Below are 15,899 nucleotides of genomic sequence, written 5' to 3' on the forward strand. Positions count from 1 at the left end.
GAGAAGGAAGTATACATCTGGGAAGGCATACGGGAATTCTCTGCTGAGTTGAGGGAGGGATGATGTGACGGAATGGCAGCCAGTCTCTTTGGTCCAGGCCCAGAGACATTATCTCCTCATCTAGAAACAGGAGAATCATCTCAAAGGGGTTCTACCGTGCCCTCTGAATTCCAGGCTGTGCACGGCTCTGTTAGCAGAGGTCTGGAATGATCCCATATGTTTCATAATCCTCTGTCTTTGTCTAGCTAATATTTGTTTAAATGTCCATCATTTCCACCCCTAGTCACGTACGGAGAGTTTTTCTATCGTGCAAGTTTATGAAAACACCCGTGCCTCTGAAGTCCAAACGAAAAATACTTGTTTGACTGTGCAATTGGATTTCACTGCAAATTCCTCATTAAAGCATCACCCAAGGAATAAACAAAGACGTGCAGGTCCTTAACTACCGTTCCATACGTCCGCTGTGCCCAGGGTCACACATGCTCACGTGTTGACACAGCACTGAGACTTCCTAATGCTTCCAGGCTATAGGGGGAGGAAGAGGGACCAGTAAAGAAGGAGAGAAGCAGCAGCCAGCGAGGCGGGATGAGAAGCCTGGGAGACCACAGTGTCCTGGAAGCCAGCAGAACAGAAAGGAGGGAGAGGGAGTCATTAACATCACCAAGTGCTGCTGAGAGACTTAGACGAGGGTGGAAAGGAACCCTCTGTGCTCAGCCCTGTGCAGGCAGATTCAGCTAGTGGGAGAGGCAGCCCACAGAATGGGGTGGCCACAGAGTAAACGGGAGGTGAGTGGAGAAATCACAGCCAGGTGGCATGGAGAAGTGTGGCCAAGTCCCCCAGAGAAATGGGGTGGTGGTTGCAAGGGGTGTGGGGTTAAGAAAGGATTGTTTTTGTTGAGAAGGTTCCTAAGGTATTTCTTCATGCCAGTAGACATGAGTGAGAAGAAAGGATGAGACAAATGGCAGTGGAGAAGAACAGGCATCACGGAAGAAGGAAGCTGTTGAAACAGTGAGATGAAGGGCATGAGCAGGGCGACTGACCTTCTGAATGCACACCCCTCTCAAGAGGTACCTTTTTACCTTAATGCTTTTTGTTACTTGCCAAGGGGTTAGGGCTAGATTTAAAATGGATAGATTTAAGAGCACACACATCACAGAATCTGGACCTATCCTATGGTAAACCCTCTTAAAATGCTTTCCAGCCTGGGGTAATTTTATAGTTTTATCTTCTGAACCAGCCATTTCACTCCTGGGAAATGTAATCTGTTTTACAGCTGAGACACTGAATTTTACTCCACTAATGCATAACATCTCCAGAATAATGGCCACGACTGGGGCCCGCAGCTGAGACCATACCATGTTTTCTGATGTTAGCCTGGTGACTTCATGACGGATACTTTCATTGATGTCATTCTCTTCTCTAAATAATTTCTGCAGGTGGTTGATTTCCTGACTTAGATGCACCACTTTGAAGTTCAGAGCTTCAATCTCCTTTTCGTAGCAATCCTTCTGGGACTGGAGATGGCTCTCCAAAATGCTGTTAGAGGAGGTGTCAAGAAGTTAACTGCAGTCTTTATTCTGCTGATGACTCTGAGTGTGTACTTCTGCAGCAGTTATGAAAACCCACAATTAAGAGCCAGGCGCTAAGCACATAAAGTTTACTTGTGTACACAAGGTTACAAGCTATGGAATTAGGAACATAAAATTATAAACTCCTTCTAGCTGGTTAGGAAGTGTTATGTGGTGTTAACATGCAGTTAATGATAAGAAATTTTATTTTGGACATTATTAAAATTATATTTTTACTCTAATAATTAAAAAAATATGTTCTGTGTGATGCAACAATGATAAAGATACATGTTATTATACATTTTTCAAAACCCATAGAATGTACAACACCAAGAGTAAACCCTAGGGTAAACGATTGACTCTGGGTGATAATGATGTGTCAGCGTAGGTTCATCAGTTTTAAAAGATGTATGCTCTAGTGAGAGATGTTGATAATGGCTGTGCATGTGTAGGGGTAGGAGGTATATGAGAAACCTCTGTACTTTCTGTTCGGTTTGCTGTGAACCTAAAACTGCTCTAAAAATACTTTACTAATTTTTAAAAAAGCAAACGCCTTAAATTTAAACACATCTATAGGGACTTCCCTGGTGGCGCAGTGGTTAAGAATCCGCCTGCCAATGCAGGGGACACGGGTTCGAGCCCTGGTCCGGGAAGATCTCACATGCTGCAGAGCAACTAAGCCCGTACACCGCAACTACTGAGGCCACGTGCCACAACTACTGAAGCCCATGTGCCTAGAACCCGTGCTCCATAACAAGAGAAGCCACTGCAATGAGAAGCCCGCGCACCGCAATGAAGAGTAGCCCCCGCTCGCCACAACTAGAGAAAGCCTGTGCACAGCAACGAAGACCCAACACAGCCAAAGATAAAATAAATAAATAAATAAATAAACATATTTATATATCTATAGCAACACTGGCTAACTTATTTGATATAGTCAGTTTTCATTGTACAGGTTATGGGTTTTATTACTTGGCCAGTTATCCCACAAAGAGATTGTTCTTCATTATTAAACTAATTTACTCAATCTTCAAAGACATATTTCCAGGGATTATTAGACCATTCTACTATAAGGAATTTACTTTGTCTATCAAATCTATGAAAGATAAACTTTTGAGTTTCCAATAGTACATTATCTCTGAAAAATCACAAAGAACCTGAGGGAAATTTCTCACCGTGTTGCTTTCTTTAGTCCTTCATAAGCAAACCAAAGTTCTCCATCCTCATTTAAATGTTCCAAATCTTCCGGAGAGAGCCTGCAACAATGAGGAGGGTAAGAAAATCATCTCTTTCATGTGTTACCTTTTTTTAAATGCTTGGTAATGCAAAAATGATTACCTGCTTCTTACATCTTCAGTGTCGTAGCTCTCAAGAAGTTGTTTGGTGATTTCCGACACCTTTTCTGAGAGAAAAAGGCACAACTGGTATAAATTACATTTTTGCCTAATTTCTCTTTTCCCATTTCCTTTTTAAGGACCCAGTTCTCTAGCCCTTCAGACTCTCCAGCTAACCATCTCATCAGCTGACTAACTTACCAGCTATCCCACCAACCAACTAACTAACCAGCCTCAGACCAATCAAAGGACACACTGCCTTAACAGCGACACCTATGATAAATTCAGCCTGCACCCCAATGGACTCAGTGACTCATATTTTCGTTACCTCTCATTTCCCGTTTCTGGGACTGCACATGTTTTTCCACTTCTATCTTCTGTGTCTGAAGTAGCTCTATCTCCTTTTCAAGCTCAGAGATTGTCTGAATCCCAGCAATGATGGAACCAAGTGAAGAAAAAACAGCTATCGTGATTTACATCAGACAAAGGGAGCACTATTACTGTATTATTTATCTGTGCAAGTTGTCCTAAGTGCAGTTTCTCAGATAAAATCTTGTTAAACCATCGCTGCCCATAAGGCTTGGCCTTAAAACCTTGTTTAACTATCTAAAATACTGTGCTTCCCAGATGTACTTGGTTGTAGCAATAGAATTAGTTTCCCTACTATAAAAAGGGAAAAAATAAGTACTTACTGCAAGCTTGGGGAGGGGAGGGAGAGGGGAAGGAGCTGCGAGAAATCAAGCACAGGGGATAAGTGCTCTCTCACTGTACGATGAAATCTTGGTTGCAAGGAAGTGGGCCAAGTCAAGGGTCTGGGCTCCAGCTACGTTTAGACGTGGCCCAGCGGCAGGGGCAGGGCATGCCCTGGAGGTCTGGGAGTTGGCAGCGAGGGCATGATCCGGGTCCAAGAGGGGCAGCTCTGGTTGTGGGGAAGAGGCTGTATTCTGCCTCTATTCACATGTGAGCTCAGGTTTGTCTTCTGCAGCTATGGGAGCTGTTCAGAGGTGAGTAACCCTTCCTGAATATTTTCTCAGTCAGCCTAAGTGTTTAAAGGTTAAAGCTCTTGTTTCCACAGGGGGTGAAAAGGGAGATCAAGTTGGCATTTACTGATCATTTTACATACACGACCTCATCCTTGTAATAGGTCTATAAGGTGAGTAGAATGACCTTTTATAGATCAGAAAACTGAAGCTGCATAAGCGTTACATGGCACGTTCAGGGTCACATGGACAGCTGACAGGGGACCCAGGACTATCCACCCTCAAGCCCGACTTCTGGTAACACTTCAGTAAATGTTCCAAGTCATATCTGTATTTACTTACAGGCTTATTATAACATGTATCATGATGACAATGGGTTTATTTTCTTTGAAAATCAGACTAATCTCCTTAATATACCACATTGGAGAGTGTGGATCATAGTTTTAGCTACCAAAGAGGAAACGAGTGACAAACACTGGTGCCGTACTCCAAGGGCAGCCACATGATTTCCCAAGATATAGACTGCAGCCAGATGACGTGACTCCCAGATTGACATCAGTCTTATGTGGCTGCTAAGAATGCAGGACTCATAGGCATATGTGGTCCTTCCAGATTCCACAGTCCAATCTACTACTTTCAAATAATAGGAGACTAGGGCCCAGAGAATATTGGCAGTTCTGCTAAGAAATTCAGAGGCAACCCAGGTACGATTCCATGACACATCTTCTAAACTATGCACGGGTACTCCTTGATGATTACAGAGGATATCTGTGTAATCATAACAATTTTCTACTAACATGTGTCTCACATATCTAGTGGAAGCTTAAAAGCTTTCCAACCTTACACTAAAATGGTCTGCCTTGAAGAAGGGAGGGACAAACAGGTTTGTATTTTCCAATGGGGAAGGAATTTAGTTAAAACCTTGATCGTCCAGGCATGGACCACTGCTTGTGTAGATTATCTGATAACACTTTAAAATGGAAGATTCTGATATGGTCATTTAATTTTAATACCGGTATTACCAGATATACAACATGATGGATTATATAACAGGGATTCACATCAATTTATAATTTAATATGGAAGTATTCTCTGGGTCAACATACTTGAACAACTTTATGTAAATGTAATTTTTACAAAGTTAGAAAGCTGACTTTTAAAACATAAAAAAACAGTATTGCTAAGTCAAAGGCAGCGGGGGAGTTTACACTTAGAAGAATTGGAGGAATCGGGGTCCTTTGGCTTTCTGCCCTCACATGGGTACTGTCAGCTGACCCTGCAGGGATGTGAAGTTCCTCCCACTCCTGCAGGTCAGACGAGTCAGCCAAAGAGCTTGTGGGGGGTGAGCAGCTCCTACCTTTGCCTGCTTGCTCAGCCGGGCCACCTCCCCTTTCAGGCCATCAGAGGTGACCCGCTCTCCCTCCAGCTGATGCTGCAGTTGCATCTTCTCATCTCTGAGAGCTTTCATTTCTTCTTTCAAAAACCGGATCTGCTTCTCATAGTCTTGCGTTTTCAGTTCAAAACTTTTTTCAAGAAGTCTAAGCAGCAAAAGAAAATTTTGAACCGTCTCTAAAGGCTTTACCCTGAAGTAGAACTACAGACCATTTGGAAGATAAGAGGCTCTTCCTTCCGAAAGGAAGAGCCAAGTTAAGACCTATTGTGAGGACAATGGTCTTCTGTTTAGCAGACGGCTTTCTGTCCCCTTAGGTTAAGGCAGCTTCTTCTTACACCTTCTGATCAGAGAACTGTGGCTCTACAGGGGTCACTCCGAGGACGCGCAGGAGAGGGAGGCTAAACGTAAAGACTCAATGCTTGTTGGGGGTCGTGTATCCCCCAAGCCGCCCCGGTCCCACGTGGTCCCCTAAAGGGGCCACTTCACTCAGAAAAGACCGTGGCACATTCTGCTAAGTCCTGTCCCCTGCCTCGAACCAAGGATCCTTGGAGCAGTTTGGCTTAGTCCTGAACAAGTTAATACTTAGTCCTAAACCAGTTAAATGGTTACTAAATTAATAGCCATTTAAGATGTGAAAGGGTTCAGCTCTTCAATCATCTTAGAATAAACTGCAGCAAACCCGGGTGCCCAAAAGGCCACAGAAAGCCAATTCCTTGTACGATGACTGCTCAATTGAGCCCAAGAAAAATAACCGAAGAGAGATACAGAGCCTAGACCAGCCCTACATAGCTCACAGGGGCCCAGTCGGAATTGAAGCCATCCTAGGCGCTCTGTGAGTTTAAGAAATCATCTTCCCACTTGCTGGGCTGTCAACTCAGTCCATTTTATGATTTGCTTTTATAGCACAAAGAGGAAAACCCTGAGGAAGAGAGTCATATGCCCAATAGGTTTTTGTTTCATTTCTTCTTACAGGTATTAACAAACTTTTAAACTTTGTTTTCAGACTTAAAAAAAAAAAAAACTACAGTGCTCCTAAGAGGCCAGGAAAATACATTTGAAGAAGCAAATTGCAACCAGAAATCTTATGTAAAGAGAATCTCAGACGTGTAGCCTAAACTGACCAGAAGTATGCCCACTGACTGTGGCACCTCTGAGCCTCTCAAGGTTTGTGACAGGACCAAGTCTTCCCCAGTCAGCTGACCAGGGACCAGAAGGAGCTGCAGGTGAGGGCTGATGAGGACTGCAAAGGGGTCAAAATGACTTGGCCTCAGGCTGGCTCTCCAAGCCCCTGCTTGAAATGATCACTCCTAAGTGGCCCCAGAACACCAGCAGATGCCAATAGCTGAGCTCCTCTATCCTAGATTTTAGAGTTCACTGAAAAACAGACTTTTCAAGGTAAAGAGTTAACTATCCCTATTTAAAAACTGATGTAAGTATGGCCCAGCAATTGCAGTCCTAGGTATATATGCGAAGAAAATGAAAACACTAATTCACAAGGATACATGCACCCCAATGTTCACAGCAGCACTATTTACAATAGCCAAGATATGGAAGTGTCCTAAGTGTCCATCAACAGATGAATGGATAAAGAAGATGTGGCATATGTATACAATGGAATATTACTCAGCCATAAAAAAGAAAATTTTCCATTTGCAACAACATGGATGAAACTGGGGGGTATAATACCTTAGTGAAATAAGTCAGACAGAGAAAGACAAATACTGTGTGTTATCACTTATATGTGGAATCTAAAAAATAAAACGAATGAATGTAGCAAAACAGAAACAGACTCACAGAGAACAAACTAGTGGCTATCAGTGGGGAGAGGGAAAGTGGAGGGGCAAGAAAGGGGTAGGGGATTAAGAGGTACAAACTACTATGTATAAAATAAATAAGCTAAAAGGATATATTATATAACACAGGGAATATTAGCTAATATCTTATAACTATAAATGGAGTACAATGTATAAAAAGTTTGAATCACTATGTTGTACACATGAAACTAATATAATACTATAAATCAACGATACATCAAAAAAAACAACAACAAACAAAACAGATGTAGGATCATGAAACACTCTATGTATCTGCTAACTCTTGGAGATTTTCAGTGACACTCCCTCCCCTAACTGCTTAGCATCCTGCCCTCTTCATCCAGACCCAGGTTCTTCTGCTAACTAACTTCACAGGGAAGCTGTACATCCTGCCACCCAGGCAGCCCTGTGCCTTTTAGCCTTGGACAGAGATATGCAAGAATGTTCCATCTCTCCCCAACACCCTGCCATGAATCCCTACCTGGAGATCTAAAAGCCTGTGAGTTGACTTCTTAAGAGAGGGGGGCACAGACTGAAGCCTCTAGACCTTAGCAAAGGATTTGATACTGAGACAGGAAAGGCAGGGCTGGTACAGTACAAGCTCATGGGGACCTGTCTTAATTTGTGTGAGGTGGGTTACACACATTACTACCTGAGACAAGAGTCAAGTTTACAGATACAATGTGGGGGGTGAGGGGAAGGAAGGGAGGTTTATTTAAGAGGCACTAATTTTCATCCTTGGACTTGATGGAAGATGAAGAGGTGGCAGTCTCTGAACTTCTCACTGTCTTGGCAATAAAGGTCCACTGTGCCCACAACTCCAGAACCTGTGCAGTGTCTGAGAGGTGCACACTGGGCACTTAGCTCTCTCAAAGCTGAATCTCTCACTTCCTAAAAATATTCACACCCTGCTCTCCTGTACCTGTGATCTGCTACCTGCAAGCTGAGACGCAAAACAGAAAAGAGCAGAGAGGGAAAAAAGCAGTGGCTTTAAGACAAATGAGATTTCGTACATTCTCTGTCGTTCTTCTTTCTGCACATCATCAAAGAGCTGCTTGGTGAGGTTGTCCATTTTTTCTGTGAAGGAGAATGAATACCTTTGAAATATGTCCGCAAAGCAATGCCTTGACTGTTTCATGGCACATTTAAGAAAGTGAGAATGTAAGAATAATCACGTGGTATTTATGATTAATGGGACTTAAGATGAGAGTATAAATGTCATTTTTTATAAGTTAGAAATAGATAAGGGGGTTTCAAAATAATAACCCTCACAAATTTGTTATGTTGGAATCTATGAATAGTTTCAGAGTACTTTTATTGGTCTGAATACCATTTGCTTTATTAAAATAGATATGTTGGCTTTGAGACAATAAATATTATTATTAAAAAAAAAAACAGGGCTTCCCTGGTGGTGCAGTGGTTGAGAGTCCGCCTACCGATGCAGGGGACACGGGTTCGTGCCCCGGTCCGGGAAGATCCCACATGCCGCAGAGCGGCTGGGCCCGTGAGCCATGGCCGCTGGGCCTGCGCGTCCGGAGCCTGTGCTCCGCAACGGGAGAGGCCACAACAGTGAGAGGCCCGTGTACCGCAAAAAAAATAAAAATAAATAAATAAACAGAAACCCTTTGGGAAGAAGATGATCAATTTATGACAGGGGTTCTCAATCTCAGCACTACTGATGCTTCGGGCTAGATAATTCTTTGCTGTGGAGAGGGGGCCATCCTGCTCATTGTAGGATGTTGACTGGCATCCCCGGCTTCTACCCACTGGAGGTCAGTAGCACCTCTGCTCTAGCTGTGACACCAAAAATGTCTCCAGATTTGGCCAAATGTCCCCTGGCGGGGGGTGGGGGTGGGTGGGAACCAAAGGGCCTTGGTGGAGAATCACTCATTCATGATAACCAAGAAAATAATAAAGTGTCTGTCTTCATCTGGGGAAGAGGAAGTCTAAAAAGCCACTGTTGCATTTAAATACAATACAAGAATCCAACACAAGGTGTAGGTTAAGTGGGCACCTGACCACTGGGAAACAATCCCTGGGGTTCAAGACAGTGTCTGGTTAGGAGAGCTCCACATTCCCAATGTGTGCCCTTCAGAATGGGCACAGGATTAACAGATGCAGCCCCTCAAAGCCTGACAGCCCGATATGTGCTTAGCTGACACCTCGTCCTTGAGTTCTACCTCATTTCTGAGTCCTGCCCCAGGGGGGAGCCCAGGGATGAGGTGACAATAGTAATCCTCCACATGACTTTGTTTAAAAAAAAAAAAAAAAGCCAACAGTTTAATAGTTTGTCTAATGCAGTGTAAAATGTCCCTGAATCAAAATGACTGCTTCAGAATGTCATGAGTCATCCAGAAACTACTAGGGAAAATGCTTAAGCTTTAATTTAGAAGATACTGTATTCGGTATAATTTCAGTGTTTAATTCATTCACAGAATTGACTTCAATTCTGGTGTCTACCATCTTGGGCTATTTGCAAATGGGCTAAAGAGGCTGTCCAAATGGGACTTTCTTCCCCAAAGCAATGAGATTTTGCCCAAGGTGGAATCTCAAAAAGGGGAAACAGCATTCGATAATATCCTTGAGTCCCACGTCACAAGAGTTAAGTGGAAGTTGGTGCCTTCGTAAAACTCAGTTTGCCATGTGTAGGGAGACCCACAGGATAAGCAGTTTATAAACATGGGGTGTGAAAGCTTCCAGGCACTTTTTAGAAGGAGTTATAAAATTACCCACTCAAACATGTCAATGCTGTCAAATATATAATTTTCAGGACATACTTGTGGGAATTTAAAATGTTTTGTGGGAAATTCCACTTAAAGAAGTTAGAAAGAAGAACAAACACTCAAGAGGAATGGATTGTAATGAAAAAGCCCTTCCCTAATTCGAGTTCAAGGTTTACTCACAGACCTCTAACCTCTTCCTGTCCAACACCCCCACGTACGTGGGCCCCAGCACCCACGTCATCAGCCCTTAGAGACAGGGTGCAGGGCACACAGTATGTGCAGCAGGATGGGCATCACCGGAACACCCTGCCTGCTCTGCTGGCCAGGTCTCAGGATGTTTACTTCCTCCTCCCGACATGTGCTTCTCCTGCGCTCTGACCCGAAGCCCAGGGCTTAGTGCTGCTCCAGATGCTGGCACATCCCCCAACAGCTGGGCCTAAGGTGTGTGCTAGGTCCCCAGGCCTGAACCCTTGCGCCCCTGCCCCCACGCTGGAGCTTAAGGAATAGCTCCTGGACACGACAGATAATCCAGCGTGGTGATTTAAACTACCTGGTGAGGAAGCACTTGGCTCACGTTCCTGCTGCCTTTTCTGGGATTTAGCAAGGGCTTGCAATTAGAATTTGAGTCGGACAAGTACAGATGGACAGAGCTAGGCTAAGGATGGCTGCTCCACACTCCAAAGGAAAGTGTTACTGCTGGTCCCAAGGGCCTGCATCTGACAGCTCAGGGCTGATGTAGCTCAGCGCTAAGCGGGGCCCTTTGTTCAGGACCAGGACAGTGGCAGAGGACCTGGGTACCACTTAGACTAAGTAACCTGGACAGAGCTGAAATCTGAGTGCAGATGCTTGGTAAGCCACAAACATTATCCCAACACTGCCCTGGACAAGGCATCAGGATGACTACAAGTTTTAAAAAAATACAGACTCTGGGGCTTCCCTGGTGGCGCAGTAGTTGAGCGTCCGCCTGCTGATGCAGGGGACACGGGTTCGTGCCCGGGTCCAGGAAGATCCCACATGCTGCGGAGCAGCTGGGCCCGTGAGCCATGGCCGCTGAGCCTGCGCGTCCGGAGGCTGTGCTCCACAACGGGAGAGGCCACAACAGTGAGAGGCCCGCGTACCGCAAAAAAAAAAAAAAAAAAAACAGACTCTGAACCATACCTGCCACCACCACCCACTACACTCCCCCACCCCATCTTCTGATATCACAGCTCCAGGCTGATGGCCCACCCATCGGTACTTTGTAAATGGCCCAGGAGGTTCTGAGACAGGGACGGCTGTGCTCCAACAAAAGATGGAAATAAACCGGATGAATCTGTAGGGTACAGTTGCCACGATTTTAAATAAAGTTATTCTCTGTGGAGTGCAAGTTTTCTCATTATGCCAGAGCCTCCTGGTCCAGCCTGAAACTCAGTTCCCACCCAGTACCTATTTTCTGAATGACTGGACTTGTGAACGGGTGAATGTGTGTCGGGTCACCTTGGGCTTTACCTTTCAACTCGTCAGTCTTCTCTTGAAGCTTCAGCTGTATTTGCTCTTTTTGTATTTCCAATTCTGAATTACGCTTCTGAAGCTTTGCCAATTTCTAGCAAAGGGAAGAAAAAAATGCTTTTTTGAAAACCTCGCTTTGAGTTTTGTCCCCACTGCCTGTATATTTTTAAATTAGTATTTTTTGGTCTCGGCTCCCATCCATAGGTAACAGCCGGCACCAGCCCACTGCAAGACGCTGTGTTTAGCTCCACGTGCAAGGGCTCCATGTGACTTCGACAGACACTAGTTCCCAGCCTCGCCCGGAAATGGCTGAAATCAAGGAGAAAGAACCAAATCCAAGGTTTTCCCAAAGTCAAGGAAACTTCTCTGTCTTTTTCTTGGCCAGGGTATTTATATACTTAATATAAGAAATTTATGATATAAAGTGGATTCACACTTTGAGACTCAGGAAGGATGTGTGATCACGACCTAAATTCTCTTGTAAAGTGCCTGCTGGGCTGGCAGCTGGGGGCCCCTGGGTGCTGATGGCTGGTGACCGGCAGTGAGGGGGATGCCAGCAGCCGTGTTGGTGCAGCCAGGCATCTGGTCGCGGGGAGGGCAGAGGGATGCCCTGGGGCTCCAGGCTGCCACTACGGTGGGTGCTGTGGCACTTCAGAAGGTGCAGAACGGACGCTAATAAAGACCACCTGCTTAGAAAACAGCAGTTCACGCTTTCGCGGGGCTCTCTGACAGTCAGTTGGTTAAATTATTTTATCTGACAATTTTATCTTCACAATAATTCTGTCAGTCCCTTTTTGTTATTCCCATTTTACATGAGGAAACCAAAATTCAGAGAGGGTAAGTGACTTGTCCAAGGCTGCCCAGAGAAGATTTGAGCCTGGGATATCTGGGTTTTATGTCTACTGCTCTTTTTACTACACCACAGAGATGAAAACCTGCCCATGCTTTGCACTGCTGCTCCGGGGACGATGCTTCCAGGATGCACACCAGGTGGACAAGTGACAGGAGATCAAGGTCATGCTGGAAGAGAGGGAAGCATCTGACCAAGGCTCTTTCTCAGGCCTTTCATCACTTTACAAACGTGGAAAGGAAGAGGAAACCTTATGTTGTGCTTCTTGAAGCATCAGCCTCCTCTTCTGCCCCCACCCGGACTCCAGGCCTCAGATCTCTCCTCCCCTAAAATGCAGGCTCTCTTCGGTAATGGAAGCCAATGGCAAAATCTGATTTGCTCTGCAGAAGTCTACTCTGTGGGAAAATGCTGCACTGTGATCTCTTTCACGGCACGACTCACAACCTATGCCCATAGTCACTTCCAGCACAGACCTCTTCCACGGAAGCCTTGTACCTCTTCCCCTTCTCCTCATAATTCTGCCTGTGGGTGGCTGCTCTGTCCAGCTCTGATTCCAGTTTCTGAATCTTCTCCACGTCACCGGCCTGAAGAGCAGCCAGGCTGGTCAGCTTTTCCACCAGCCCATGGTTCTCTCTGTTCTAGAGGAAAGAAACATCCTATACTTAGGGGTTTATCCAAATAAAGAAGCTGTTCCATTTGCTCCTCACAAGTTCTCATCTAAATCGGAGGTTTCTTTACACTGTCCACAGTTATCATTACAATGGCCTGTATGAGCACCTTCAACCTAGTCAAGATAGGGACGCAGAGCTAGTTAGGCAAATGCCTTCCTGAGTGGGTGGCTCTTTTAGTCCAACTGTGGAGCTCCAGGACAGCCCTAATGTGGTGGGCTGAGCTGTGTCCCCTCCATCCCCCCAAATCCACATGTTGAAGTGCTAACCACCAGTACCTCAGAATGTCAGTGTATTTAGAGATTGGGTCTTTAAAGATGTAATTAAGGTAAAACGAGGTCATACAGGTGGGCCCTAATCCAGTATGACTGCTGTCCTTATGAGAAGAGATTAGGACCCAGACACACACAGGGAGAAGAAGACCATGTGTAAGTCAAGGAGAAATCCCTCGGAAGAGACCAACGCTGCCAACACCTTGATCTTGGGCTTTCAGCCTCCAGCACTGTGAGAAAATAAATGTCTGTTGTTTAAGCCGCCCGGTCTGTGCTGGCTTGTTATGGCAGCCCTAAGCACTTGAACACCTAGAAAGGAGCTCAGGGAGTGTGGACACTCCCACAGGCCCTGCTCCCACTTGGCCAGGGCTGTTTTTCAATGCTGTTCTCCACAAGCTATATAACATGCAGGCCTGCTGCACAACAGCACAAGGAGGGGAAACTATCAAAACCTAAAGTTTCTTGTCTGCACATTCATCCATTCACCAACGACCCCTAGGGCTAAGTTTAAAGTTTATTGTAGGAGAATCTCAGTATTATTTGAGACAGATGCAGGAGTATGTTTCATAGAACTGGACACTGCATATTCCACAGCTCTCTCCCACTGGTTGAGGGTATATGAAGTTTCTTCCTATCAATGGGAATGGTATGGGGAATCTCCCCAAACTTGGCAGGGCTGTAGCTAGACCACGTGGACCTTTGGGCAAGTTAGAAAATGGCAACTTCTCTGGGCCAGTGCAGCCCTGAGGGAGCATGGCTTGGCATGCAGGTAGCATCTTTGTGCAAATTAGAAAAAGGCACCCATGCCTCAAAGCAGTACAGCTTTATACCAAGACACATGGGCTGGCAAGTGAAGCCAGAATGGATTTCAGCCCCACTTGCTCTCTTGGGCAGGTGCCCTTGTGCAGTGCGCAACCTACACAACCATATGTATCAGCCCTTCACAGTGCGCTTCTGTTTCCTAGCTCAGTTGGTCCACGTAAACTGTTTGAACCTCCTAACATGGGCATAAATCTTAACAGTGTTGACAAAAAAAAATAATAATTAATCAATATTCAATTTAAAAAAGAAATAAAGTATTTTATTCGAGCCAACCTGAGGATTATAACCCAGGAGACAATCTTTCAGAAAGCTCTGAGCACTGTTCCGCCTGTTAGAGGTCAAAGCACAGTTACATAAGTTTTTAAGACAAAGGGCTATACGTCAAAGTAATATATTGACAGTTTACGTAGTCCAACAAGACAAGTAGTGGATCACTGTGACCCTTTACAGGATTAAGGAAGGAAAGTTATCTCGTAAGCAGCTACCTTGCTGGCACCAGGAGGAAATTGCTTTTTTGGGGAGGAGGGGGTGGGTAGGCTTTCCTGTGTCTTCTAAGAGGATCTAGTTAACATATAACGCAGACGCACAACCCACGCTAAAGGGGACAAGGTTGTGGCTCAAATGGTAGAGAAAATTTTATGTTCAATTCTTCCTGTCCTGCCTTAAAAGAATTTCATCAACAGCATAGCTAGGGAACTGGGCCAGAACAAAATATATCTGTTAGAAAAAGTAAGTATGAAAGATGCATTGGGAACACCTACCTGGTCTTCTAGCTTTTTCTGCAAACGCTGAACTCTGTAAGTAAGCTGAATGTTGAGCACAAATCGTCGGATATTTTGGAATCTGCGTCTGGCCAGCCACGCCCGGGCATACTTCTGAAGGATCACAGCCTTGTGTTCCTCCAGCATCTTTAAAACAAGATTTTGTGAAATGCAAACTGGGTCTCTACTGTATTACTCATCAACTCTTCCAATGTTGGGAGATAAAACTACCAAAATATTCCTACAGGGTAAAATATGAATTTCTTGTAATCAACCCACAGAGCACTATTCCCTATCTTTTTTCAGATTCTTTTTTACATTGTAAATGACAATTATTTACATTGTAAATAACTGTAATTATTTACAATGCTGTGTTAGTTTCAAGTGTATAGCAAAGTGATTCAGTTATACCTATATATATATTCTTTTTCAGATTCTTTTCCCATTATAGGTTATTAAAAGATAGAGTATATAGTTCCCTGTGCTATACAGGAAGTTCTTGTTGTTTATCTATTTTATATATAGTAGTGTGTATATGTTAATCCCAAACTCTTAATTTATCTATCCACCTCCTGCTATCCCCTTTGGTAACTAACCCTAAGTTTGTTTTCTGTGTCTGTGAGTCTATTTCTGTTTTATAAATAAGTTCATTTGTATCATTTTTAAAGACTCCACATATAACTGAAGTCATATGATATTTGTCTTTCTCTGTCTGACTTACTTCATTTAATATGATAATCTAGAGGCCCATCCATGTTGCTGCAAATGGCATTACTGCATTCTTTTTTATGGCTGTGTAATATTTCATTGTATACACACACACACACACACACACACACACACACATACACACACATCTTCTTTATCCATTCCTCTGCTGATGGACATTTAAGTTGCTTCCAATGGCTTAGCTACTGTAAATAGCACTGCTATGAACATAGGGGTGCATGTATCTTTTCGAATTAGAGTTTTCTCTGGATATATGCCCAGGAGTGGGATTGAAGGATCATATGATAACTCTATTTTTAATTTTTTAAGGAATCTCCATACTGTTCTCCATAGTGGCTGCACCAATTTACATTCCCACAAACAGTGTAGGAGGGCTCCTTTTTTCTCCACATCCTCTACACCATTTATTATTTGTAGACTTTTTAATGATGGCCATTCTGACGGGTGTGAGGTGATACCTCATTGTAGTTTTGATTTGCATTTCTCTAATAATTCGC

The 15,899-nt window shown here is 44.2% G+C and overlaps 1 protein-coding gene across 1 annotated transcript in view; it reads right to left on the minus strand.

The window, feature by feature from the left end:
- Nucleotides 1-15,899, minus strand: part of MYO5C (myosin VC) — a gene marked incomplete at both ends in the record, with an annotated part of 116,250 nt that overhangs the window by 42,638 nt on the left and 57,713 nt on the right. The window contains 9 exons of the mRNA XM_082649405.1: nucleotides 1,356-1,536; nucleotides 2,744-2,824; nucleotides 2,907-2,970; nucleotides 3,231-3,324; nucleotides 5,240-5,420; nucleotides 8,103-8,166; nucleotides 11,301-11,394; nucleotides 12,624-12,788; nucleotides 14,674-14,820. Of these exons, the coding sequence (XP_082505531.1) occupies nucleotides 1,356-1,536; nucleotides 2,744-2,824; nucleotides 2,907-2,970; nucleotides 3,231-3,324; nucleotides 5,240-5,420; nucleotides 8,103-8,166; nucleotides 11,301-11,394; nucleotides 12,624-12,788; nucleotides 14,674-14,820 (1,071 nt within the window). The remainder of the gene's footprint in view (nucleotides 1-1,355; nucleotides 1,537-2,743; nucleotides 2,825-2,906; nucleotides 2,971-3,230; nucleotides 3,325-5,239; nucleotides 5,421-8,102; nucleotides 8,167-11,300; nucleotides 11,395-12,623; nucleotides 12,789-14,673; nucleotides 14,821-15,899) is intronic.

The sequence above is a fragment of the Grampus griseus genome, assembly GCF_964374135.1.
Source record: "Grampus griseus genome assembly, chromosome: 2".
NCBI classification, from domain to species: Eukaryota; Metazoa; Chordata; class Mammalia; order Artiodactyla; family Delphinidae; genus Grampus; species Grampus griseus.